Source organism: Rhinolophus ferrumequinum, chromosome 17 (assembly GCF_004115265.2).
Source record: "Rhinolophus ferrumequinum isolate MPI-CBG mRhiFer1 chromosome 17, mRhiFer1_v1.p, whole genome shotgun sequence".
Lineage (NCBI taxonomy): Eukaryota > Metazoa > Chordata > Mammalia > Chiroptera > Rhinolophidae > Rhinolophus > Rhinolophus ferrumequinum.
Genome location: NC_046300.1, coordinates 663,933 through 690,865, shown reverse-complemented (window position 1 = coordinate 690,865; position 26,933 = coordinate 663,933). Strand labels below are relative to the sequence as shown.

General features: G+C 48.9%; 1 protein-coding gene across 4 annotated transcripts in view; it reads left to right on the top strand.

Annotated features, from left to right (window-relative positions):
- Positions 1-26,456, top strand: part of LOC117037310 (contactin-3) — a 209,305-nt gene extending 182,849 nt beyond the window's left edge. For 2 of the 4 annotated variants that reach the window (XM_033133240.1, XM_033133243.1), the window contains 10 exons: positions 971-1,088; positions 1,905-2,063; positions 2,159-2,308; positions 4,004-4,074; positions 5,015-5,249; positions 6,653-6,768; positions 14,503-14,686; positions 21,547-21,659; positions 22,215-22,383; positions 24,649-26,456. In XM_033133240.1, coding sequence (XP_032989131.1) covers positions 971-1,088; positions 1,905-2,063; positions 2,159-2,308; positions 4,004-4,074; positions 5,015-5,249; positions 6,653-6,768; positions 14,503-14,686; positions 21,547-21,659; positions 22,215-22,383; positions 24,649-24,749 — 1,416 coding nt within the window. In that variant the 3' untranslated portion in view covers positions 24,750-26,456. Of the gene's footprint in view, positions 1-970; positions 1,089-1,904; positions 2,064-2,158; positions 2,309-4,003; positions 4,075-5,014; positions 5,250-6,652; positions 6,769-9,747; positions 10,133-14,502; positions 14,687-21,546; positions 21,660-22,214; positions 22,384-24,648 lie in introns of those variants that run through there. The other 2 variants (XM_033133242.1, XM_033133244.1) reach the window with 2 other exon arrangements.
- The last annotated feature ends 477 nt before the right edge of the window (positions 26,457-26,933 follow it).

Here is a 26,933-nt window from a genome sequence, read left to right as displayed (position 1 = left end):
AACTCTCCTTTTAATAAATGAGATGAAAGCTGTGGCACCGTCTCCCACACCAGCTGGGAGATTTCTCAGTGCATGACCATTGTCCAAGGGCTTTGGTTGCCAAATCATTTTATTTCAACCCATATATTTATGAATGCCTGAAGTTGGCCTGCAGCTAGTCATTTTATGAACGTGATGTTACATTCTTTTAAAACGAGGACCATTGGAAGTTGAGCTTCTGGTTTTTTTGTTTGTTTGTTTGTTTTATTCAATGTACTGGGGTGACATTGGTTAGTACAATTATTAGGTTTCAAGTGTGCAATTCTGTAACACATCATCTGTACATCACCACCAGAGTCAGTTCTCCTCTATCACCAAATACTTGAACTTTTAAAAATACATTTTTTCTCTGTTAATTGGTGCCTGGGGCACCAGCAGATGTCTATACAGACAGCTGGTATTTTAGGGTTTACAATGTTTTGGTTTTTCCTCACCGAGGGGTTCGTATCGACTTCCCTACATTCTGTGGGGAAGAGTTAAAGGGCTTTGTGCTTCCTGAGTACCAGTGTGTGTCCACCATGGTACCCCTTGTCCTGTTGCACTTCCTGATGCCCAGATGTCTCCCTCTTCTTCTTCGGGGATAATTGCCGGCAGATTGGAACTGGGACACGAGCGAACGTGCGCTGAGCAGTGGATATAAGAACAAGTGTCACCCTGGTGGAAGTGAATAGACTGAGACTGTAATCTCTGCCCTTATTTGTGTTTGAAGCCGTAACTGCCCAGGGGGAGCTTGTTTGTTTAGCTCCAGAAACCTGTGTCCGCATTCCTGTGTGGGTTAACCCGCTGCTATTTCCCTCCGTCCTCAGTCTCCCCGCACCTCGGTCTCGCCTCTGAATACCGGTGACCTTCAGTGACAGTGTCGGTGGCCATAGCCTCCGAGGTACTTCGTGTTTTCAGAATGAACGTGTGCTCACTATGTTTCCTCCAACAGAGCTCATCAGGCGACGTGATGATCAGAAACATCCAGCTGAAGCACAGTGGGCGATACATTTGCATGGTGCACACAGGGGTGGACAGCGTTTCATCGGCCGCCGACCTCATAGTGAGAGGTAAACATGGTGCCGCGATGGGTTTTTAATTTCAGGTCTTACCTGAGCATTTCTTCCTGCAGGAAAAACCATGATGAGATAGCATATGAGCACGAAGGGGAGGGTTTCCCATGGTTTTAATCCCCCTTGAGAATGTGACAAGAAGGATGGGTACTAATTCAAAGTAGTAAAAATCTCAACTCTGCCCTTCAAATCGCTCTCACTATACTAAGCACTGCAACACTGCTGCCAAGGTGATGTGTTTTCAGCAAGTCATTAACTCAGCGATTGTGTTTAATATGGAAGGGAATAGCAACTGTTTGTGCACGCAAGCGTGACTCCTTCCAGAAGAACCAGAACCACCCAGAAAGCCTGAGGAAATCGGCCACTCTGAGCTGCTGTCCAATGTACTGATTTGATACCAGACTGAAGACTGACCAGAGTGCGTGATACAATAAAGCAGCCCCAGATAACACACTGGGAAGGACAGAGCCGTGCCAGTCGGTTCCAGGGCAGGCACCATGCACAGAGTAAAGCACGCTGAGTTTGGAAAGTGCAGGAATCCTGCTGCACAGAGGCCAGAAAGCACGGTTCCCCGCAGTCGGGGAGTGTTGCAATTTTGCAATTACTGCCCCACATCCAGATTTAAGATCTAACAACAGAAATGTGGGGACAGTAGTAGTTTTATTGCTGGGTTAATGGCCTTTGCCCCAAGTGCTTTTGAAATTGGGACCAGTTGGAGGTGTTAAAGTGGTCATGTGACATGTGCTTCCCTTTGGTAGAAGGGATGACATGTATGGAAGAGCGTCCCACTGTTTGCATTCTTGCCATCCTTAGGGTCACCAGGACCACCAGAAAACGTGAAGGTGGATGAAATTACAGACACAACAGCCCAGCTCTCTTGGAAAGAAGGTACAGACAACCATAGCCCAGTGACATCCTACTCCATCCAGGCGAGGACGCCTTTCTCTGTGGGTTGGCAAACTGTCACGACAGGTAAAGGGGGCAGACAAATGCCGCAGCGCCCGTCGGTGGAGTTGAGGTCAGTGCAGGGGCCTGCGGACGCTCACCAGTGACTTCCTCCTTGGCAGTGCCTGAGGTCACTGATGGCAAAGCACACTCGGCTACCGTGGTCGACTTAAACCCATGGGTGGAGTACGAATTTCGTGTCATAGCCAACAACAAAATCGGCGGGGGAGAGCCCAGTGTACCCTCAGAAAAAGTAAGAACCGAAGAGGCAGGTTAGTGTTCCGTTTCCTGAGTAACGGGTCGGCACGGTCCCCGGGGCGTGGATTTCCCGTTCCCTTCCTCGGTCTCCAGGCCCGCAGGGGCCAGCCTCAGTAACCCAGTGTCCCAATGGTCTGACCTGTCGAACGCAGACCTGGCCACGTGGCGTTTGTCAGAGACTCACGTGGAAGTGATTCTAACGTAGTGTGACATTTTCGAGAGTCCAGTCCGTCGTTGGCGTGCATTATGAGTGCCTGTGCAGGGAAGATGGTTTTGTCACTTACGGTTATTCCTCCCTGACACGGCCACCCTGTTGACGGGGGGAGTGCTGGTTTTGTTTATAATGGCACCGACACACGGTGGGATCATGACATTTGGGAGTCGGCTGCCAGGGGACCTCGGTGTGCCACCAGCCCCCTGAGTGAGCCAAGCAGTTCATGAGTAGGTGCATGGGGCCCCTCAAGTATAAAATTAAGAGAGAATCGTTGTTAACATTTGCCAGCTGGGGTCGCTGTGAATGTGAACCATCAGACTATTTTCTAATTCTCAAAATATCCTAACATTACAACTGAAAGTCACAAAGTGTACGTAATACCACATTATTGAGGCATCTGAGAGGCTCTGGAGGCTTTCCTTCCTGAATCTGTAATTTTAATTGATATTAACTAAAATGACGTGTTAAACACAGCCTGCCTGTCACTTTAGGGATTAAGCCGAGATAGGAGGCAAGGACTGTGTTCCAGTCATTTCCGTGATGCAGGTAATCCTAGTGCAGGTCTGATGAGGACTAGAGGAGCCATTCATTTATTCACATGGCGTAGTTGAGGGGTACCCACTCTCCTGAGAACTTTCTCCATACGGGGGGTGCGCTGTGAACGGACAAAGAGCCGCCTGCAAAGGTCTTCTCCGCGTCCTGGGGATGCCTCAGCAGAACTCTCCGTGTACGTTTACGTGAGACAGCCGACGCCGGTGTGGGGTTAAGAAGGATGTCTCATCACAGGGCTGAGGAGTTGAGCCTGGGCATTTTCCTGCAAAGCCAGTGCTGACTGGAGAATTCTGTCTCTGCTGGAACAGTCCCAAGTGAAATGTTCACGCTGCGTTATTCCCCATCATCCCTGCTGAGGCGCTTTTCCTGTTTTATTAACCTTCATCCTGAGCCCTTTTTGCTACTATTTGAATCTATGATAATTTCATGCAAATATAAATTATTTAATGATCTTCCCAAAGATCTGTACAGTTGACCCTTGAACAACATGGGAGATGGAGCAATTGATGGTCCGTGTATAACTTTTGATTCACCAAAAACGTAAGGTGTATCTCAGTATCCACAGGGGATTGGTTCCAGGACCTGGCAGATAGCATCAGAATATGAGGACACTCGAGTCCCCTGTATACCCGGGTGTAGGACAGTGTATATAGTTGGCCCTCTGTATCCGTGGATGCCAAACTGCAGATCAGAAACTGTACAGGTATTTGTCCAAAGAAACTCCATGTACAAGTGGATCCACACAGGTCCAACCTATGTTCAAGGGTCAACTGGTTATATACGTACAGTATATATATTGTATATACATGCATGCATGTATGTTTTAAATGTGACAGTGATCAAGTTATTTCAGATGTTAAAAATGAGCAACATCGAAACTTCTTTCAGAGGCATATGACCAAATACAAATCGGGTTTCATCTCTGTCTCTCTAACCTACACAGTCCCAGAAGCGCCTCCTTCAGAAGTCAGTGGAGGAGGTGGGAGCCGGTCTGAGCTGGTGATAACCTGGGATGTAAGTGCCTGGGCAGCCTCCCCTCGGGTGGCGCTGGTGGTGCTGGTTCTCGGGAAGTACTAGCAGCTAATGTGTTTCAGTGCTCACTCTGTGCTAATCCCTGTTCCTAGCATTTTGCATAGTTTTTAAATTGCATCCTTGCAACATTTTATAATAGATGAAAACACTGAGGCAGAGAGTTATTAAATAATTTGCCCAGTCATCTGGCTGGTAAACATAGGGATGAGAGGTCCTGGCTTTTACTCTTGCTCTGCCCTCACAGAGCAACTTAGCTGCACGACACACTAGCAACACGCACCCACGGATACCGGTGGGTGCTGGCTTCCTGGCTATCCTCTAGTCAGGGCTTTATGTCATAATTAGGAAAAGTTTTAATTAGCACATTTAAAGTCAGAAGGCACTGGGATTATCTGTATTCTTTGAAGGTATTAATGAAAAAATAAAAATCCAGGGATCAGGATGGAATGTCAGTCGGAATTTTTGACATGATCCAAATGCAGCTTTGAGTCTAATATGTTGTTTTAATTCTTTTTTTCTAGTTTTACTTCTTTTAGTTAATTATCACATCAACGTACAGTTTCTTTCCATAAGCTCGGCATTAGGGGTTAGACAATTTTTACTGGGCTTAAGAGATGAGATATAATCAGCAGCAGCATCGTAATTATTATTATTATTCAGAATTCAGACTGGGACTATACATCCTCTTATTCTATATGATGCTCAAAATCTGAATAATTGTAGAAGACCTGAGTCAGTCGCCTGGATGGCTATGAAAGAGTGCTGTATGTCTGTCTAAAAGCAGCTGACTGTCCCACTGAACGTTTGCTTTTCATAGGATGTTGGTTATTATCTGATGGCTTTCACGAAAGACGGGGGGTAGCAGCTCCCTGTCCCTTGGCCTGCCGTCATGTATGGGGGTTTTCTCGTCTCTCCTTCACAGCCAGTCCCTGAGGAGCTGCAGAACGGCGAGGGTTTCGGGTATGTCGTTGCATTCCGCCCTCTTGGAGTCACCAACTGGATCCAGACAGTGGTCACGTCTCCTGACACCCCAAGATACGTCTTCAGGAATGACAGCATCGTGCCATTTTCACTGTATGAAGTTAAAGTGGGGGTTTATAACAACAAAGGTGAAGGGCCATTTAGCCCAGTGACAACAGTCTTCTCTGCAGAAGAAGGTACGGGGAGTGTTGTGCTCACAGGTCAGCTGCGACTAATATCCCTGTGACTTCACACTCATTTCTCCCAGTGAGCAGTGGTTGAAGTCGCGCTTAGATGCCCCGTGCAGGCGGAAAGAGCGAACGTGCCCTGGGATCTGAGACTCAGCGGCTGGCCAGAGGGCTCCCCTATTGGTTAGGACCCGTTTATGAAGACTCCACCCTGAGTTCCACTCGTGAACCAGGAACAGCACACCCTCCACAGCTTTCTTTTCTGGGGTCAGACTGAGATCTTCTCCTGGAAGTGCCCTAGTCTCAAGTTTGATAGTGGTTCCTATGCCTGAGGAAGGATATTAGCAGGCGGGCGACGGAGACCCAGGGTATGTCACTGGCTAGTGCGGTGTGGGTTCTCAGCCACGGCCTTTGCCCTCCTGCACCTCCTCCTGTTGCCACACTCGCTACCACTGACGGGTTGGTCATGCCTTTCTGTTCCCAATGTCAGAAAGAGACTCTACTCTCTATGAAAAAAGGGAGGGATTTACTGGGAATATGCTGGGCCTCCCATTGAATCGAAGGAAGAATAAAGCCGCACACCCAGTGCAGGAGGAGCCTGGTCGGAGACACTGTGACGTCTGGAGCACAGCACTGGATCGATCAGCCCTGTGGGCTCCTTGCCTTCCCAAACCAACTTCTGAATTCTCAGGAGAAAATATCTGAGAGGTCCATGTTTGGGCTACAAATCTATCTTGGTACCATGGCCCGTTTAACTAAGAAATAGATTAAATGTATTGGGGCGACATTTAATCTGGAGGAGGAAGAGTCTCACTCTGAGCTGTGCTCTGAGAGGGGAGCCCATGAAGCCCCCAGAGTTGTCTGTTTCCAAGGGGATCTTTTACTGTGTGATGCACTCTGTGCATGTCTGTCTGCACCTTCCAAAGAGGAGCCTGGGCTAAAGAAGTGACTCACTAAATGCTTGTTGAACGAGTGACCTTTGTTTGACAAAATACTGGTGATGATGGTGATGATGATGGTGATGGTGGTGATGGTGATGAAGAAGCAGCAGCATTTGTGGGCGTAGGTGTTCTCAAGCAGGAGCTGTGGGAAGTAGCGGAAAGAAGTAGTGGATGGTTGTGTGGAGAGAACAAAGGGAAAGAAGGGAACAAAATGAGACATGAGATGGACGTGCGGGAGAGGAGACTGTCAAGTAAGGAAAAGCCTGCGGCTCTGATGCCATCTGTCCCTAAGAAATAGAAATTGATCAGTGCCTCTATCTTCATGACATGATTCATGTTTTCTAGTATGTTTACAGAATGTTCTATAATTTTTCAAATATGTTAAAATGCTTTTTTGAGATAAGAACTTCAGTCCATGTTTTAATTAACTACCAAAATTGTAATTGGTTTCCCCTTTCTGTTCCCAAACAGAACCCACAGTAGCTCCGTCTCATGTCTCTGCACAGAGCCTGTCTTCCTCAGAAATTCAACTTTCCTGGAACGCCATTCCCTGGAAGTTGACCAATGGGCACTTGCTTGGCTATGAGGTAACTCTTTCATCAGCTCGCGTGTGGATGTTGCCATGCGACCTTGTCTCCATTCGTGCAAAAGTTTTTGTAACAATGACATCTTAGCAAAAGTCTGACTTCTGTTGAAATTTTCCCAGCTCATTGTCCCATGTGACTATCAGTGCTTGTTGAATGTAACTCAACAAGCGGAATGAAAATCACTTTAGTTGGGATAGGAAAAAAAAAGTAATCATAGAAAAGGAAACCATGTACCGTGGGATCAGATCACTGTAATAACAGGTTTTGGTGGCAAGGCCCTGGGAAGGGAGCCCCAGGAGTGACTGCGGTTGAATTTCCCATTAACTGAGCGGGTTATGGAATTCAGAGTTAAAGCAAATTTATATAAAGAAAATAAATGAACACATGTTGCACTCCTTTGGCAGACTCCCCCCATTTATGACTCTGCCCTTTACGGACCGTAGGACAACACCTAATTCCTGGACCCACCGTAGCTTGTGACACAATTAAGAGAAATAAACAGGAGGATACAGTGGGCCGGCTTTGTGGCGTGTGCGCCCCACAGGGATGGGAGTAGCCGCGGGAGACAGCATGGGTCAGGGAGACGCTGACTTCAGAATACATAAATTAAGCGGACAGGGAGCCATGCAGATAAAGATGGTCTGTAAGGAAGTAGAATTCACCACTGTCAGCCACGTCAGGAACGCCGGGTCCAGGGAACAAGAGGGAAAAGCAGCCGTCCAGGCAGTGCCAGCTTATGTGTACTGTGTTAGCGTTGGCTAGACCTGCATTGGGACCCACCAGGATGGGGCATATGCTCTCAGGACTGGACCGGCCTGACCCACAGATGCTAAGTGCCTTGGGGCAAAAACATACATGTTGATTGAATAAATGTGGTTTTGGTTCAGTTATCTTATTGCTGTGTGGTCTTGAGCGAGCTATGAAAATTGTGAGGCTCCATCCAAACAAAGATGCGAATAATGGTAACTATCAAAACTCAGCCTGGCTGGAGAATTAAATGAGACAGAAGTGTCATAGTCCAAGGGCCCAGGACAGCTCGGGGCCTCCACTTCTCTCTGTTTTCGGAGGAGATGTCACTGGAAGGAAACCTGAGAATCGGTGAGGTGCCCAGGGACGCTTAGCAGAGCCTGGGCTGTGACTCAGGCCGCGGATGCCGCCCTGAGCGGGAGGCAGATAGATGTGGGGGTGCTGAGCCAGCGGGAGGCAGATAGATGTGGGGGTGCTGAGCCAGCGGGTCCCCTCCTGAGATTAGCTGTGGGTTGGAAGGCACTGCACTGGCCCTGGCACGTCTGTGTACCAGCCCAACATCCAAGTGGCACACGAGTACAGCCCTGGAGGGACACCAGTGGTGACTGATTCCTGGGTGCTCGGGAGATGTGAGGAGAAAGAAGACGAGCTAAGAGAAACAGGTGGTAGCGGGGAAGTCCTAGGAGCTGATTTAAATTATTCCAGGATACAAAATGCATTTTCATAGTTTCAGCAATGATTTAAACCCCACGCTGGGAAACGAATGGCTGAGCATTGGATTGAATTACCAGGCTCGTGGCTCCGTCTCTGGGTGGCGGTTTCTCCAGGGTGGCTTTCTATCTGCTCACAGCTCCTCCTGTCCCTTGTCCCAGAGACGGTGGGTCCTGTGTCATGTGGCTCAGCACTCGTCGTTGTTGGCATCCAGGCTCGTGTCCCTTCTGACCCGAGCGTGGAGTCACTGACGTGCTGATTTCCATGGGCTCCTTCCGTCCCTGAGCTGTAGCACCAGATCAGGATCTTTTCTTGTGCCCGGTGTGTGGAAAAGAGATGCCGGCGGCATGGCAACGGGGACGCAGGGCAGGGAAGTTCACGTGTGGGGGCCTCGGGCACCAAGGGCCTGGCAGGGTGTCCACAGCCCACTGAAAAGGCAGTTAGTGTATGGAAAGAACAGCACTTGGAACATTGACCTGGATAAGTGATGGAAACACAAGTCTGCTTGTGTAGTAACATAGATTCCCAGGCACCTAGTGGAGTTTTAGGTGTTTGGCAGGGAATGTAGCCAGAAACGTGTGCCGATTACCAAACTAAGTACTAGTGTCTTCATCCAGCCTCCGGTTCTAAACCACTGAACAGAATGTGTTTAGATCCTGACATTTTCAGTAGAATGGAAAAAGATGTCAAATATTTGAGTAGTTTTTGAGAATATGAAAAGTCTCTTGGAAAAAAGACATATACATTGAGTCTAATCCCTACTCTCAGGCAAAGAATTCACTTCACTCTAGAAGGAGGCGCATGTACAGAGGAAAATGGGAGAGAGAAAATCCAGGCACGTTTAAATAAGTGGAAAGCAGGCAGAAATGAATTAGGATGAATACAATGAGGACATTCAGCTTTGGTGGCAGGATTTGTTATACTGGAGAGAGCGGGCAGTGGGTGAGCGAGGATTGTCTGAATGGAGCTGTGTCTTTTATCAGGCAAGACGGCCCCTTCCAAAGTGTGGCTCAGCCTGGGGGGACCCAGGGGAAAAGGCCCCTCCCGCCCGCCTCCTGATTCCGGTGAGAGGCCGAGGGCGAGGGGGCCGGCATGTGCTGGCGGCCAGCCCCCCAGGACAGAGGGAGAAGCCTGGAACGCAGGTCTGCATGTGTCCCTCTACACGCCACAGCATGCGATTCTGCTGGTACTGATTTAAATGCATTCGGTCAAGCAGATAAGTTGAAATATTTGTGTCTCTGAAAATCTAAGTATAAACAAAATGATTTTAGTTGATTAAAATAGCGTTTCTGACTTAATACCTCTACTATAATGGCTAAAAAGTGCCATTTTCAAGCATGATTTTTTTCCAGACTGCATTTCATTTTAAGTTTAAATTAAGTGGAGTCTCAGACGCACTGATATTAAGGATTGCGCAGCACGGGCCCATTAGTTTGTGGAAAAACCAAATCACGGGCAGAATAGAGATGGCGTTTTAATTCCTGACATCCCTCAAGCTGGTTTCTGTTTACTCACCCGCAGACACACACTCTGGCATGGGGACTGCTTCATGGTTCTGGAGAGAAAACCCCGTATGTCATCAGGACGCTGGCGCTGCAGTCGTGTGTGCGGTGGATGCACGACACGCATGACGCCTCAGGGCGTGAGCTCAGTCCCCGCCCCCACCCCCATCCACGGTCCAGTTACCCGTGTGCAACTGTGGTCCAAAAATATACACGGAAAAGTCTAGAAATAAACAGTTCACAAGTTTTACATTGCGAGCCATCTGCATAACGTGATGCAGCCTGGAGCCCGCTCTGACCCCTCCGGGCCTGACACGTGCCTCTGTCCAGCTTCTCCTGCTGGACGCACCCCAAACGTCAGGCACTCAGCACCCCTCTCGCTTATCAGGTCATGTGCTGGGTTGTCGCCGTGCTGTGTGCAGACCACCCTTATGTTACTGGCACCTTCGCAGAGCTTTCATTACAGTCCGTTGTTATAATTGTCCTGTTTTATCCTTACTTGTTAATCTCTTACTGTGTCTGACTTGTCCGTACTATCCGTGGTCTCGGGCACCCCCTGGGGGTGTCGGAACGTGTCCACGTGGATAAGGGGAGGACTGCACCTCCCTCGGTGAATGAAGGGAACTGTTTTTACTCTAGGAACAGAACATTTCTGCCACCGACTGTGTGGGGTTTTCTCCACTCCGCCCAACTTTGCGATACCAGCTGGGAATCCTCTGTAATTCACGTGAATTCCGAGGCTGTGGACGTGGAGCTGGAGGCCGACCCCCCAAGTTCAGGGCTCAGCCTGTCCCCCACACACACACGCCAGGTGCCAGTCACAAGTCCAGGCCTCCTGTACTTCCCATCCACGGGCTGTAACCCCCGGGTCCTCCCACCCCGTCCTCAGGTTTGACAACTTACCGGAGCAGCTCAGAGAATCCAGGAAGGCACTGCTCCTGCTCTCACCTGTTTATTATAAAGCGCACAGTTCAGGGACAGGCAGAGGAAGGGAAGCGTGCACAGGTACAGGGGCGGGGCCAGACGTTCCCTGCTCTCCAGGCCCCTCCCACACCTCCTGAGCTCAAGACCCGAAGCTCTCAGAACCCCCAGGTGGGGTTTCACGGCGGCTCCATCGCATCGGAGGGTCTGTCAGCGTTGGCCATGGGTGCCTCTCACTGACCAGCCTGCAGCCCCTTGTCAGGAGGGGGCTGAGTGGTAACCCTTGTGCACCGTGCCCCCCCCCGCCCGTAGCCCCGTCCTGAGGCTGTGCGGGGGCCCAGCTCAGGTGTCTCATTAGTGTACAGAGGACACCGAGCTCTTCGGAGAACCCAGGGGTTTGGGGGAGCTGTGGTCGGGGACACCCTCCAGTGACCAGGTGTGCGTTTCCTGCCATGTCCCAGGGACTATCTGTGGCGGGCGGGATGGGGGCGTTTTAACCTGCATTGGTTCACGCACATCACTGAGCTGTGATGTGCGCAGGCGTGGCCTGTGGGCGGACCGGCCTCACCTGTGTGGTTCCGGCTTGGTGTCGCCCCCTGCTGCCTGCCGTGCCAGGAAAGGCCTGTTACCCGTTTCTCGGGCAAACAGGCGCAGGTGTCCTCTGTTCAGGGGTGACCTTGGCCTCGGTGTGGAGTCAGGGAAAGTGGGAGCGCCCCCGTGCAGCCCAGCACCCCTCCCCTTGGCGGCGGACACTCGTTTTGTTTTCCCCACTAAACGCAGTGTGTATTTATTTATAGCATGAAAATGCCCGTGGTGTTCAGTTCCAGAAAATTACCAGAGATTTTCTCTTAATTTTTGCCTTTTCCTTAATCCCTCCTCCTGGAACTCTGGTTAGAACCTTTCACGTTATCCTCATTGTCTGCCATTGCTTTCCTCACTTCCGTCCTTCGTGTTCTGGATTTGTTGACTCTCCCGTCCGCCGTCTAGTCTTCAGCTTAATTCTGTCACTGAAGTTATTTTTCAGTGTTGTGTTTCTCGGGTGTGGACTCTCTTAATACTGGACCCGCCCAGTCTGTCCCCTTTGTCGCCTCCTCCGGCCTCACACGTCCCACCCCCTCAAGTCCCTGCACCTGAGCCGGTCGCCGAGGTCTTGTCAGCGGGTCCCTGTGCTGTGTCACACTGGCCCCTCTTCTCTCTCTCAGGCGTGCTGCCGTCATCGCGTCCCAGTGCTGCACTCACCTGTTTGCACAAGCATCGCTCTGGAGCTGCCCCCTTTTTCCCTGGTTCTTACCCAATGTGGTGCTTGTGCCCCGGAATCCCACTTAGGGACGTTTGTTCTGCCCTCTCAGGACAGCTGAGAGGAGAAGCAAAGCCTTTGTCTCTACTTCCTCCTTCACTTTTCCTTCTGTTTTTAAAAAAATTGTCTAACCTCACGCAGATATTTTTGAGCCAGATTTTATAGAGCATAATTGATTAAGTACTTAAAGAAATGGGAAACATTAATGTCACCGCTTTCTTTGTTTTCGTTACATGCACATTTCTTCCATGTTTAAGTGGAGTGAGATGACACGATGACATTCACGTCACATCACATTCATTGGTGCACGTTTTCTCCACGTGTAACTATTCCTCCTGCCTGTCAGCATGGCCACCTGCGATTACACCTCATTCTGGTCCCTGAAGGCGCTGAAAGCACTTCACACACGTGCTGCCAGCATGTACTTTCACACACTCCCCGTAAATTCACGTAGAAAAGCGACTCCAGTGCCAGGGAAAATTATCTGTGTTCTTCGTTAAATCGCCTCCCTGGGAACAATTTCGCAGCAGCTGCCGCTGAGGTGATTTACCACAAATGGAAAGGCCGTGGGTCAGAACCGTACAGTGACCAGCGTGGCGGGGCCACGTCACTGCCCCTGCCGCTGCTGTCCCGGCCGTTCAGTGAGGGTTATTCTAATAATTCTGTGATGTGTCTCCCACTCACTGCTGCCTCTCTGGCCACAAGTCTTCAGGTAGCATCCCATTATAGTGATTGATTAGGCATCTCGCTTGTAATAACTAGGGTGCTTCAAGGGCGGGGACCTGTGTCTCATCATTCTGGAGCCGTGCAAACCTCACAGCAGCTACAGTGTGTGCGGCCAGTGACCCCTAATGTGTACGAGCTCCCAGTGCCCATGGGTAGTCATGTGGCCGTCCAAAACAGTTTGTTCTTCTTACCTGAATTAGTGAATAACTCCTGTGGGGTTTTATAACAGTGAGTGGGGTCTGTCAGATATGTGCATGTTGTTGGCTAAAATGTCATTCCGTTTTAGTATTAATTTGATGCTTTAAAGCTGTAGAAACTCTGCATTCAATTTAGTCCCAATCATCTGGGTTCACATCCTCCTTGTGGAATGTAATACACACACAACACACACATACAACATACACACACTCTCACACACACACTCACACACACGTACGTGTACACACATAGGGACGTACTACTTACATGCATCAGCTGTACTGTTAGTGTGCTCGTTTAGGACCATCACTGATTTACATTGTGATACTAATTCTTTAAAGAAAGAATTTATAGTTGCTCATTTAAGAAAACAGTAACTTAGTGTACTTTCTCAGAGGCCTGAAACCAATTACGCTGTGCAGCCCGTCAGCACGTGTTGTCTGGGCCACGCATTGTCTAAAACACGGAGCCCACTCTAAACTGGGGGCATTCACATTCAAAGCAGGATTTCTGCTTTCTTTAAAAAACACAAACCAGCCCTGTGCACGCTGGCCAATCCCCAGCAGCGAGCCAGGGCTGAGTGGGGGTTCCCTCACTAACAGGGACGTGGTTGCTGGCTTGCCACAGGCCCCACGGGATGCATCAGCACACTCACTGTAAAGCAGTTGTTTATTTACATATCAGAGTGGCTTCCTGTTTTTATGTTTTGCATCAAGAATAGAAAAATGAAAGACAAAAGGGTGCAATCCCAAGAAAGACAAGAGAAACAGCCTGGGGCCATGTTTGTGCTGCCCCCGCGGGCACAGTCAGTGCTCCTATCTGAGCTCAACGTTTCACAAGACTTTTGTTGGGTGGTTTTGTTGCTGTTGTTGGTTTCATTCCTGTTTTCACTTCGAGAGCAACACGAGCTTCCCAGCAGAGCCTTGCAGAACTCTCCAGCTCACACTGGAGACAATTACGGGGCGTGGGGTTTCCCCGCACGTTTTCTGGTTTTATCAGATGTTACCATTAACTGATTTTTGTACAATGTACACGTACACCTTCACACAGTCCCAGGTCGTTCTGCACGTTTCCGAAACAGGAAGTCCACACGAGACATTTTCACGCGTACTGATACTTCACTCCTACCTGCTGCTCCCTGCAGCTCTGCAGACACAGGTGGGCAGGTGGCATCAGCCATCACCGTGGGACGGCCCCGTGGCCAGCTGGCTTTGACAGGCTTTTTCCAATAGCTCAGGCTCCCCACCGTCCCATGGAGTCTGAGAGCTGCAGCCTTCCGGAGAGGAGCTGGGCCTGGGTGATCAGGGTCTCAGTCGGGGAGCTGCTCACTCGTCTAAAATGCAGGTTTTCCTTTCACTTCCCACGTTGACGACTAGACTCCCGTAGTATTCAGCCCTGACTCTGAATTAACCTGGCTTACTTGTGTACATGTTGACATCTGTCCCCTCGAGTCCCTGTTCTCTAAGCTCTGTGGCACGGAGCTGAAGGCGGCAACCTAGCACACAGTAGGTCCTTAAATATTTGCTGAATAACTGGTGAAGTAAGTCCATCCCCAAGCCCACGTTCTTGCCACGCGTAGAATGGGAAGGTGCCTTGCGAGCCCCGGGCACCACTCATGCTTTCTGACCACAGGTGCGGATCTGGACCAGTGGAGAGGAGGACTCGGCCAGCAGAGTGACGGTGGCCGCCAGCCGGACGTCGGCTACTCTCCGCGGCCTGCGGAGCAACCTGGCCTATCACGGCGCCGTCCGGGCTTACAACAGCGCCGGCGCCGGGCCCTTCAGTGCCACGGTGACGGCGACCACCAGGAAAACCCGTACGTATGACCGGGGTTCTCGGTGTGAGGAGCAGTGTGCGTTCCTTCTGCGTGGCCTGAAAGGGACAGCGCGCCCGCGAGCCCCGCCCCACGCCTGCACACGCAGAGCCACACGTGTGTCTCCACACGGGGCGACACCCACGCCAACCCGCGGGTGACCCTTTGGAAAATCTCAACGTGAGCTCTTAGGCACGTCTGTCCACGTTTCTCTTAAAATATTACCAACATCAAAGAATCAGAAGTGATTTTTCTTTTCTTTCTACATTATTCAGAAGACGGCAATGTACAGTAAAAGTTTGCCGTCAGACAATGTTGGTCTACGTGAATGTACTGATACTTTAAAAACTCTGACTAGAGACGTTCTTAATTTATTTTCAAAATTTATTAATTCAGGAAAATTGTTTGCTTACCTGGCTTTCTATGAGAAGGAGACAATCAAGGTTTGCTTGATTGCTGGTTTCATTAGTGCATCTTTGTTTTCACATATAATTCCCAAATTTGTATGACAACATGCATTTGTTGGCAAAGATGGCTCAGACCCCGGTAATGTAAACGTGAACATCATGGCTCGTGTTGCGTATAAGTTCAGATACGTGTAAATCGGGATTGTGCTGCTTTGGATTTCAACCAACCAGCGCGAATCCTCCCAGGGAAGTTCACATGTTTACCGGTGATTTTCTGTAGAAAGGAAAGTTTGGCTACCTAATTGCTAGGGTCCTAGATTGCAGAGCAGACGTTTGGAAACCAAGCCTTTCGTCCCTTTCGCAGCATACATGTACAAGCAGCCAGCTACTGTGATCATTCAGTTGTATCCTTCACTAGTAATTCCGGGAAGCCTGACCCGGTCTCTTCTCCCCGACACGCAGCAGTTGGGGTTCGACCACTGAGAAGGTGGGTTTGGCAATGAACTGAACATATTCTGTGTATAGAACTCCTCACTAAATATGTTTGGTGCTCCCATTATCAATTCCGAATTAGTAAGATTTAAATATATATCTTCATTTACATAGTCAAAGCATCAATCAAAAATTCTGATTGCAAAAATATGTGCAGAGAAGTTTGTCTGGCTCTGTGCTCTGACGACGTCGTCCCAACGTGAACACCTGCTAGGAAATTAGGACGCAAATGACAGCGTGACGTCACGGCCCAGTGAAGAGCCTGGGGGTTGGTCAGGCAGGAGGAAGGGGCTGGTTACGAATCAATAGGGACGTCATGGTCAGGTGCAATGAGTGAAACAAAGCTGTGAGAAGAAGCAAAGCCCCTGTAATTTGGAGGTAGTGTGCAAACACCCAGTGGAAAGCGGAACTCACACGACGAGCACGACTCGCATGGCTGGTTCTCACTGCGCAGTTTCCCATCACTGTTCTAAGTACGTTTCATGTAATGATTCCTAATGGCACTTCTGAGGGGAGGACGCTCAGGTGCACAGGTCAGGTGACTTTGCTGAGTCACAGAGGCAGGAGGAGGACGCAGCCTTAACCACGGTCAGCATTTCTGCGTCTCGTTTCACGTCAGCTTCGCTGGGATTTTACTCTGCGCTTAGGACCTGGTGAGGTGCTCAGAGACAGCCAGGGCTCCTCCACACAGAGCTGTCGCGTGACGGGGACCCCGACAGTGGAGTGAAGTCTCAGAGAACGGTACAGTCCTGTGCCCACAATTCAGAGGGCCTCCACCTGTGGGTCCGTAAGTGACAGTAAGGAAAAGCTCCCTACGTGGAGGGGAAATGCCCCAGAGTGAAAACTGCAGTCCTCCTAAGGCTGTACCTGAGGAACAGTCTGAGGTTGATTGTTAAATTTTATGTCGGTAATTTTCAAAACATGCCAAAATACCGGTGAAACAGAATCTTCTGAGGCGATTTCTCATACTGTTACCGGCAGCTCTGAAGGCATCGTAGCCATCGAGGTGGTTTTGGCTGCAAATCCTGCTCGCACATTCTGGTGAGGCTTTTGTGATTATGAAGACAGTTATTGTCACGCCCTGGGCGTAAAGCTCTTAAGCACCGTCTTCGATTGGCTTGCTGTGTGTCCTCCCCTCGGTTTGTCACCTGCAGGGGACAGAATCCTCTGTGTCTTGTTGACCCAGCCCCAAGGCCCACACTGGGGGCCACTGATGAAATGTTGATGGGTGACACACTGGGTGAATCCAATCTCCAGAGCAGGTCAGCGTGAAGCACTTCCTTTGGACTGAAAATTGTGTATTCAAACACTCACTGTGGTCCTTTCCCACTGGCTCTAAAGGTGCACACGTCGTATGCTGGTCGCCGTGGCATTGGGTGCACAGCTCACGAGGCCGAGCTGACGTTGTCCTGACTGATGTGGCAGAATGAAGCGCTCCAAGTCGAGTGCTGCGGCACCCAGTTCTGACATCCACATACTTGTGCTTTTTGAAACCTTTTCTGAGTGAAACACTAATTAGCCTCTTTAATCTAAAAGGAGTTTCTGTAACTTGCAACCAGAGAGCTAACTCTTGAGAACATCTTCTGTCTGAAGACGCTGATGAGGAAAAATTGCAGATGGCACATCAGTGACAAAATCTGTCGGCTTCTAAAAGGAAACATGTTGACAATTTTATGCTTGGAGATTGCAGGAATGGATTTGTAGGGCAAATATTCTGCTTTGTGTAACGAAAAGTCAAGTGGTGATTCTGACTTTCGGTGTACGAGAATCTTCTCGCACGACCTCACGCGGGACATTTCTAAAACTCGGTTTTTGGTCACCCACCTGCCCCATTTCAGACAGGCCCTCCTGCAGTAAATTCAGCCCAGCACTTCAGTATCCACGCCCCGAATCCTGGACTCCCCCGATGGGTCTCCCACAGCTAACGGGGCTCTGAGTCTAGAGGGCTCACCGCTCAGTGACATCACACGCCGTCACCTGGGCGGCCTCCCGCCAGGCAGCCACTGTGCTGCTCAGCCTGCCCCACCCCACCCCACCCCAACCTGCCTCCCTAGGGCCAGGACCACCCTCATTATGTCACTTGTCATCACCCTGCTATACATCCTAGTCCTTAGGTGTCCAGCCAGACCTCCCACTGCTCCTCTGCGTCCCACTGGGACTCCTTCCTGCACTTTCTCTCCCTCCTGCCTCACGCTCTCCCCGGGCTGCTCTCTGCCCAGGATGCCCGTCCAGGGGCCACGTCACATGGAGCCTCGGCGCCACCTCACTGCCGTGTTTAAAGGTGCAGCCCCCCCCGACACCCCCTCCCGCCTGCTTTGTTCCGCACACAGCCCTTGGAGCCCACAGCCTGTGACGGTAGCTCCTCTGTCCTCTGCCGCCTGCGGTGGCCGGAGCACAGGCCCTTGGGGCAGAGACTGGGCATGGTCACCACTCTGTCCCCAGTGCGTGTTGGCGTCTACACAGTCACACTGGTGATAAGACTCCGTCCATCCTGCGTCTTGGCTTGGGCTCTCCCATGGTGCACTGCCCTGCCCGGGGTCCCCTCCAGGGGCAGCAGCTCAGGGTGACTTCTGAGAGGGAGACACGATGGGCAGTGGGTACCTCCTTCCAGGTCCCTGCTCTCACAGCCGGCGTGGCCTTCTGCTCCTCCCAGGACCGATCGCAGCGGCCCGCTGGCGGAACACGGCCTGGCCTGGCCTGGCCGCACCTGGAGCGAGGCGCCCTGCGTGTTCATGCCCTCGCCGGGGATGGTGCGTGTGCGTCCACGTGAGCAAACTCATAAATGGCAGTCTTGCTCTTCCGGACGATGGCGGGCCCGGCATGTGAGCTGAGACAACGTCAGCCGCCAAACTTAAGGCGCCCAATTAAGTGTCTGTGCTCAGGAAGTAAAGGTATGTAAGTGGGAAACACTCAGAGAACACGAGTCAGAATATGGTGGGAGTTCTGACGCGGATTCCTGCCGCGAGAGCTTAACTTGGAAGCTCTAGGGTTTTCAGAAGCCTCAGTAATACTTAGTAAAATGTGCACTCGTCTGCTCCAAGCTGTGACTCTGGATGTGCCTCCGTGCGAGCTGGCCCAAGCTTTATCTGCCCTCGTCCTTCTCAAGTTTTGCCATTTCTCTGGGCCTCCTCTCAGAGGTACCTGACGTTTATTTCTTAAAAATCAACTTACTGTTTTTGCTTTAATAAACTTAAAAAGGAAAGGGAACCTAAGTTTCTGAGTGTGGAAACCAGTATCAAGGCGATAAGGAGACATTAAGAGAATAGTGAGTTAAGTAGTAGTGACAGCGGTAAGGACGACAGCCGTGAACAAATAAGCCGCCTTGTGAGACACTCTCGCACCGTGTCGCTGCCTGTCCAGGCCTCTGAGCCGCTTTGTCTCGGATGTTCTTTCGAAGGGAAAGGAAGACCCAGTGGGCCCCAGTCGGCCTTGTCTGCACGCGGAAGGCAATGTCCTCCCCGGGACTGAAGGGCTGTGGACGGCCCCGGGACGCATGTCACCTCGGCACGCGTGCCCGACGCACCGCGGCCCGCACACCGTGGCGGCACCCCGATTTGTGAGCACACGCCTGAATGTACCACCGCCCCTGCCGGCCTGTGGGCTTCCTCCAGCAAAGGCTTTCCTGGGTTAGGAAACGCGGAAGCAGGGTCACGGGAAGGCACTGAACGCGAGCAGGGTTCAGGCAGGGCCTTGGCGCTCGTGGAACTGTCCTCCCTCCAGCCACACGTGTGACTCTTACGCTCTGTGCTTGGTGGGGGCACAGCTCTTCCCGAGAGCTGTCCACTTGCCTGGGGATCCTACAGACAATCGTACCTGTTCTGCTTACAGTTTCCAGACCCTGATACGGGCTCCCTGTGTCAGAGACCACGCGGGACGTTGTCTCTGCTCCCAAGGAACCACGTATGGGATGGTAGGAAACTGGATATTAGTAAAAACAAAGTCACCAATTAGAAAAATACCTTTGATGAGAATTATAGAGAAAGGGGACCTGCTATGTGCAACGAGCCCGACTTCACGCTGAGAAATCAGGAAACGTGTCCCTGTGAAAGTTGATTCTGTTCAGAGACATAAATGTTTACTATTTCGTTTTACATCCTTCACAAATCTGACATTAATCATTGAAGAGTTAAGTAAAGTCACAGGCTGTCACCACCATATACCTTGGGAAGCATGACATCTCCTACCCGTCATGTGTTTTGTTTAATTTCTAATTGTGGTAAAAATACATAAAGTTTCCATCTCACCCATTTTTTTTTTTTTACAGATTTTATTGGGGAAGGGGAACAGGACTTTATTGGGGAACAGTGTGTACTTCCAGGCCTTTTTTCAAAGTCAAGTTGTTGTCCTTTCAATCCCAGTTGTGGAGGGTGCCGTTCAACTTCAAGTTGTTGTCCTTTCAGTCTTAGTTGTGGAGGGCGCAGCTCAGCTCCAGGCCCAGTTGCCGTTGCTAGTTGCAGGGGGCACAGCCCACCATCCTTTGTGGGAGTTGAACCGGCAACCTTGTGGTTGAGAGGACCTGCTACAACCAACTGAACCATCCGGGAGCTCAGCGGCAGCTCAGCTCAAGGTGCCGTGTTCAATCTTAGTTGCAGGGGGCGCTGCCCACCATCCCTTGCGGGACTTGAGGAATTGAACCGGCAACCTTGTGGTTGAGAGCCCACTGGCCCATGTGGGAATCGAACCGGCAGCCTTCGGAGTTAGGAGCACGGAGCTCTAACCGCCTGAGCCACCGGGCCGGCCCTCACCCATTTTTAAATGTGCGGTTCAGTGGTGTTAAGGTTGGTTACTGTGCAGCCAGTGTCCAGAACTCTTTACAAAACTGAGATTCTGTCCCCATTAAATTACAAATAGACCTTTGAACCCCCAGTCTGCCCTCCCCATGGGTATCTCAGCCCTAGGCAGCGCCGTTTGATATTCTCCTGAGCTCAGCATGGCAGCTTGAAGGCTGTGAGCTGGCCTCAGCTCCCTGCAAACACCAGGTCACCAGATTTTAGAGTGGGGTCAAGGAGCAGATTCTAGCCAAAGACACCAGCGTAGGGCACACCGCCCGGCTGCTGTCCTCGGTCCCATTGGCGTATCTCACGGCTTCGGTCAGTGGTGACACGAGTGGCCCAGCACGGTCACTCATGTCATTTCCCTGTGACCAACTCAGGTAACGACGTCACAGCCGGTGGCGAAGCCCCAAGAATGACACATGTCAGCACTGTCAGGGGCACTTGCAACGCCGGTACCACGTGGGTGGTATTGCCGTGTTTTGTCCTGTCATTTCCGTGTCCCGTCAGTGCTGCTTCTGAGCCCCCCCGGCCCCCAGCACGAGGCCACTGACTCCTGTTCATGATGGAAACTAAACTAGGAACCGCATTTTTAAACCGCAGAGTGTCGTTAATTATCTAATGGGATTCTCATTAACGTTTCAGTGTTTTACCTTATTTTTCTCAAAAACTGCTTTAAACGTGTTCAATGAAGACGACAGCACAGAGTCAGCTGCAGTTTTTCCTGTCTGCGGCCGTGACTTCCTGGACGTTCTTACTTCTAAGTCTCCCCACCCCCCAGCCCTTCGTGCCCAGCTGGCGTAAACACGGTCCACACTTCACTGTAACCTCCTCGACTGGCAGTTCCTCAGCCTGTGTCAGAACGGTCCCAGCCTGCCCTGCTGGCCCGTCCCTGGCAACCCGGCCGTGGTGTGACGGGGGGGCAGTGGTGTGTCCCCACCGTCAGCACGTTTCCAGGGACCTTTGCAAACAAACCTAAAGTGTGTGATGAATATGATCCAGTGAGTTGTCTGCACTGGGACTGAAATGTCTTGTGGAGGGAAATGTGGCTTGGTCGTGTCCCCGAGTCCACCTGGGCCCTGCGTCCCCGTGGGGTTCTGCGTGCCTGTGGCCTCCGGGTGGCCTTTCTCTGTGCTGTGGGAAAGGCCCCTCATGCTCACATCGGTTTGAATCTCTCCTTTTACATTTCCAGCTCCCAGCCAGCCCCCCGGAAACGTGGTCTGGAATGCTACAGATACAAAAGTGCTACTGAATTGGGAACAAGTCAGAGCCATGGAGAACGAGTCGGAAGTGACTGGGTACAAAGTGAGTTGTCACTACGGTGTGTGCTTTCCAAGGGAGGCTGGCTTCGGGGACCTTCCTCTGCGATGACATGGTTTCTTTCTACAACCTGCTTTTCACATGCAGGTAGCAAGCTTTGTGTGACCAGGGCATTTCCCCAAAATGTCTGATTTCTTAAACAGAAATCAAAATGAGAGAATTCTATTCACGGGGGAATTTTGGACAAACTGTGAATTGTTTGTGGTGTTACTTCGTTTGCTACCTCTGATGCTCACACATACTCAGTATTGGCTCTGATTCCGTGGTCTGGGTTCAAGGTCAGATGCGGGGTCCTTGCCCGCGTCTGCAGCCTAAAGCACAGCCCAGCCAGCCCTTCCCAGCCTCCTTGGCTTTGAGGAGTGATGGCTGTACCGTGTGCTCATTGAGGCCGAGTCTGAGGCCTGTGGGAGAGCTGTGAAGGCAGCTGGCCTTCCAGTGGGTGTAGAAAGAAGCGGTAAGGTGACGTCCGAAGAGTAAGTGCTGTGAGCAAAACTCCAAGCGGGCAGCGCACAACCTACAGGATGTGTCCATGCGTTTTAGGTTTTCTACAGGACCAGCAGTCAGAGGAACATGCAGGTGCTGAACACAAACAAGACATCAGCGGAGCTGCTGCTGCCAGTCAGGGAGGATTACATCATCGAAGTAAAGGCCGCGACTGACGGAGGGGACGGCACCAGCAGCGAACAGATCAGAATTCCAAGAGTAACCAGTAAGTGGGGCGAGGGGACTCTTCCTGCTTCCTGTACTTACAGCGTCGTGTCCTGACCCCCAAGAGGGACTCATTCGGTGCCTGTCTGTCCCCTTTCTTCCCACCATGTTTCTTATCTGAGTGCTGAGAAGGTTTTGGAATAAGAGATGAATGCGGGAGGAGTCCCTCACCAGTGCTGCAAAATAAGGGGAGACATGAGAGCAGAAGACAGAAAAGACGTCGAGAAATATTTAGCAGAACTTTATTATTTTTTTCCCTCATTCTGTGCCTACAATTTGCCTTTGGATTGCCTATGGAAACAGAATTCCTTAAGCATTTTTCAAGGGCAGTGTTGAACCCACAAACTGTTTTTAAGATTTTTAATATACCAGTCGTTTGGCTTCTAGAAATTATAGATGAATCTTATCAATTCTTTACAAAGCAGAAAAATCCTTAATATTACTGGCCAGTCCAAAAGACAGCTTTAAACAAAATTCTCATTTTCTGATTTCAAAGAAGGTTTACACCTTTTCCTTTAAAAATCCAAATGAGCCTGTTTTGTTACACAAATTAAACTTTTAGAAGTAAGGGAGAAAGACTTATATTCTCATTTTATCAGTGACAATGGTAGAAGATATTTTATCTTTTACCGTGTTTCCCCGAAAATAAGATCTGGCCGGACCGTCAGCTCTAGTGCGTCTTTTGGGGCAAAAATTAATATAAGACCCGGTCTTATTTTAATATAAAATAATATTATATAAAATATATTAAATAATATTATATTAAATAATATTATATTAAAATAAGACCTGGTCTTATTTTAATATAAAATAATATTATATAAAATATATTAAATAATATTATATTAAATAATGTTATATTAAAATAAGACCGAGTCTTATATTAATTTTTGCCCCAAAGGACGCACTAGAGCTGATGGTCCGGCCAGCTCTTATTTTCGGGGAAACACGGCAAATCTCAAATCTGGAGTTTTCAGGCCTCCATTTAAGTTCAGTTGACCCTTGACCAATACGCATTTGAACTGCATGAGTCTACTCATACGCAGACTTTTTTTTTAAATAAATGTCCATTTGGCCCTCTGTATCCCGGATTTTGCATCTGTGGATGCAGCCAACCATGGATTGAAGCCCCCTTTCCATGTGAGCTCGGGAAGCCGTAGGAGTGGACGGCTGATAAGTTATACTTGGATTTTGATGCACGGGCTGGGCGCCCCTAAGCCGGCATTGTTTGGGGGTCACCTGTACGGCAGAAGCCATCCCGTCTTCCCATCCTGTAGTTCTTAGCGACGTAGATCACGTTGCTGCTTTCATTGAGCTCGGCCTAGACTACGGTACCGGCATTCGGGTTTCAGGCCTTTGACCTTGGAAAGCAAAATGCCTGACGTCGTTTTGTTTGTGACGGGAAAGGGAGACGTGGAAACTTGGAGGCATTTTATCTTTTCATGAAACCATAAAGACTGCAGCCCTTGCACGAAAACAAACACATGACTAAAGTATTCGAAGCAAATGCTAAGTGTGTAGCTCAGAACTGCAAACCTGTAAAAACCGTATCCGAATACAGGCACTTCTAAAAGTGTGTGCACTTAAATAGAGCAAAGCCAGGCGTTAACTTGCGGTGCTGACGCCGGTGGTGATGGCTTTACAAGGGCCGAGACGTGCTCTGGCTCCCAGAACAGCACAGGGGGGGAGTTGACATTCGGTGTGGCAGGGTGCGGTCAGTCAGCGGAGAAGCTCCCAGGCAGACACTGTCAGCGTTCTCGGGCTGCAGCGGCCAGAACAGGCCTGGCCTGTGACATCTGCCCTCTCGCCGAGCTGCACAGGCCAGCGCAGGCAGGCTCTGAAGTCATCTCTGAGAAAGCGGGGCTTTCGTTGATTCCTTTGTTTAAAGATGATGTTTTATATTATGCACGATCGTGTATCTAAAAGTGTATAAAATAGAAACAAACACAGATATTTTAAATTCTTATCCAATGGAGCTTTCTTTAATTAAACTGTGGAATTATCTCAGAGTTGTCTGTCGTGGAGTATAATTGTTTTCAGAATGATTAGGTTGTTTTTTAGTTTCCGTTAAAGTAAATAATACTAGTGAACAAAGCCTAGACTTGTTTGAGAAAGCTGAAATGCATCAGTTTTCATAGGTACCCGTGGCTCCACTGACAGGAGGACTGAGGGCCGGCTGCTGAGGTGCTCACTCTGATGTGGGTTTTGGAGAAGTGCTGCTTTGGTCCTGATTCCTTATTAACTGGCTGTGTGTCATCTTTGACAGATACCGATGCAAGAGGCTCCACGTCGGCCATCTCGAATGTCCTCCCGGTGTCGGGTTATATACCCATCGTCCTGGTCTTCACTGTAAATGCCCTGTGGTGATACAAACACTTTTTTTACTGTTTACTGGAAAGTTAATCGGTTACAAAAAAGTGCTTTCATGAAATGCAGTGATAATGCATGTTTTTTTTCCAACTCTGTATTTTTAACTTTCTGGTATGTAAAATATGAATATAATTTAAAAAACAGTTTAGAATCCTTTTAGGGGAATCTGAAATGCCTTAATACTTGATAAACCAAAGATATTTCCATATTACGTACTTTAGACTTTGGACCGATGTCACGAGCTATGATTTAAGCACTGCCTAAGGACTGACGTGCTCCTGTGGGTACACACACGTGTGTTTGGTGTGGTGTATTTAGTGTAGAAAAGCCCATTTCATCCCAATCCTATTTTCCTATCATAACAGCTTTGTTTGGGAGACTTAATCAGTATTATTTGAAATGGTGAAAAACCCATCTTAAAAATAACCCTGTTTGGAAGAGGGAACATGTGATTCAAGAAGGGTCGGGAAATGCCACCTCAGAGGTGGGCAGGCTGCTGTTTGTTTCCAGCGTCCTACTCAACGAATGGGGTTCTTCCCAGATCGCTTTGCTCTCCCTACTTCTCCAAAACGTGCAGACAGTAATCCCATCCTCCCTGCCTCTGCCTGTGACTTACCTGTAACAGATGAAGAAGGACAGGTGGGCGGGCCTGGTTGCCCCAGTGCTGGGTCCGTGCAGACGTCAGTGTGAGTGCCCTGCCCGGGGTCGGGGTGAGGTCCAGACACGTTTTTAAAGCCCACGTTCCATCCTAGATAATGCTTTCTTTTTCACTTAATGATATTATAAATTGGAAATGATCATATTTTATCCTTTCCCAAAATAAAAAAAAAGATTAAAAAGGAATGGTTTCCATCACACTTATCTATGAACAAGCTTTCATGGTAGAGAAAATAAGGAACAAAATTCACACGATTCATTTCTAATTTCTGATTCCATTAAGAGACCCTCTCTGTTTTAGACGACATAGGTGGTTTTTTAACGAAATCCAACCATCTCTCTGAGGGAGTCTGGCAGGCTTTTTCATTCCCGAGTTAATTTTGTAATAGAACCACGGTTATGCTGCTGATTCTGATATGTAGACTTAGTTTTCCCATACGTGGTTTTTCAACGGATTGTTGAAGATGTGACTTGACAGCAATATGTAAAGAGTACATGAAAACCGGCAGATTGAGTGTTAGACACTGCAAAATCCATTTTTTACCTCTTTCTTACCTATTTCATATTTTGCGGGAACTTCTTCGCAAAGATATCAGAATGTGAAACCAACACCAGTTCAGATGTCAAAAAAGAATAAAAATTCACAAAATTCTGATATTACCATAAAACGTTACTTTACATTTAGATATTGCATTTAAGATAAAGTTGTTATACACAAAGGAGAAAAATATTTACAGTTTCTCTGCAAGGTCTGTATATACTGTATATATCTAGCAAAATATCTGAGTGACCAGTAGATTTCATATGGCCATTGTTACTTCCAGTCAGAAAGTGGGGAAGCCCATTCTCCAATACCTGTGTTTTATGCTACACATAACGGAGTAGTCCCTTTTTATTATTTATTATTTAGTAATTCCTATATGTTCCTATGCTTTTCTTTTTCAAGGTAATTACTCTCTCACTTCATGGTGTTTCTAGCAATATATCTCCATGAGATTTGTACTTTGTTTCATATTGAAAAGCATAAAAATTATCTTTAAATTTCTGTGTGTGTATCCTATGGTTATCTGTATGTATGATTTTCTATTATTCTAATAAAATTTATAACAGTTAAATGCCTGTGCATAATTAACTGTGATATGGTCAAAAATAGTTATATTTTCAGTCAACATTTTAGTATGTCCCTCTTTAACAGGATATTTTAAAAATTATTTTTATACCCTACTGAGTGAAATCATCATTTTGAGACAATCCCTCAATATTAAATGTATCTCAGCTGTGGGGAGAGAGGAAGGAAAGGGGAAACAGAAAATTCCCTGCAGAATGGTGGTCTCTGGTTTCTTCTGCCTCATTTGGTTGATAGGCCATTCCCACATTTGTGGGAAATATTTTCTTAAGATTAATATCAATTTCTCAAGTCCATCATAGACTTTCTTTTGGTATCAGTATTAGGGACTTGTTTTTGAACAACCCTCATGGTGTAATTCTAAATATTTGAAAAAGTTTACTAGAAAAAGGCTTGTT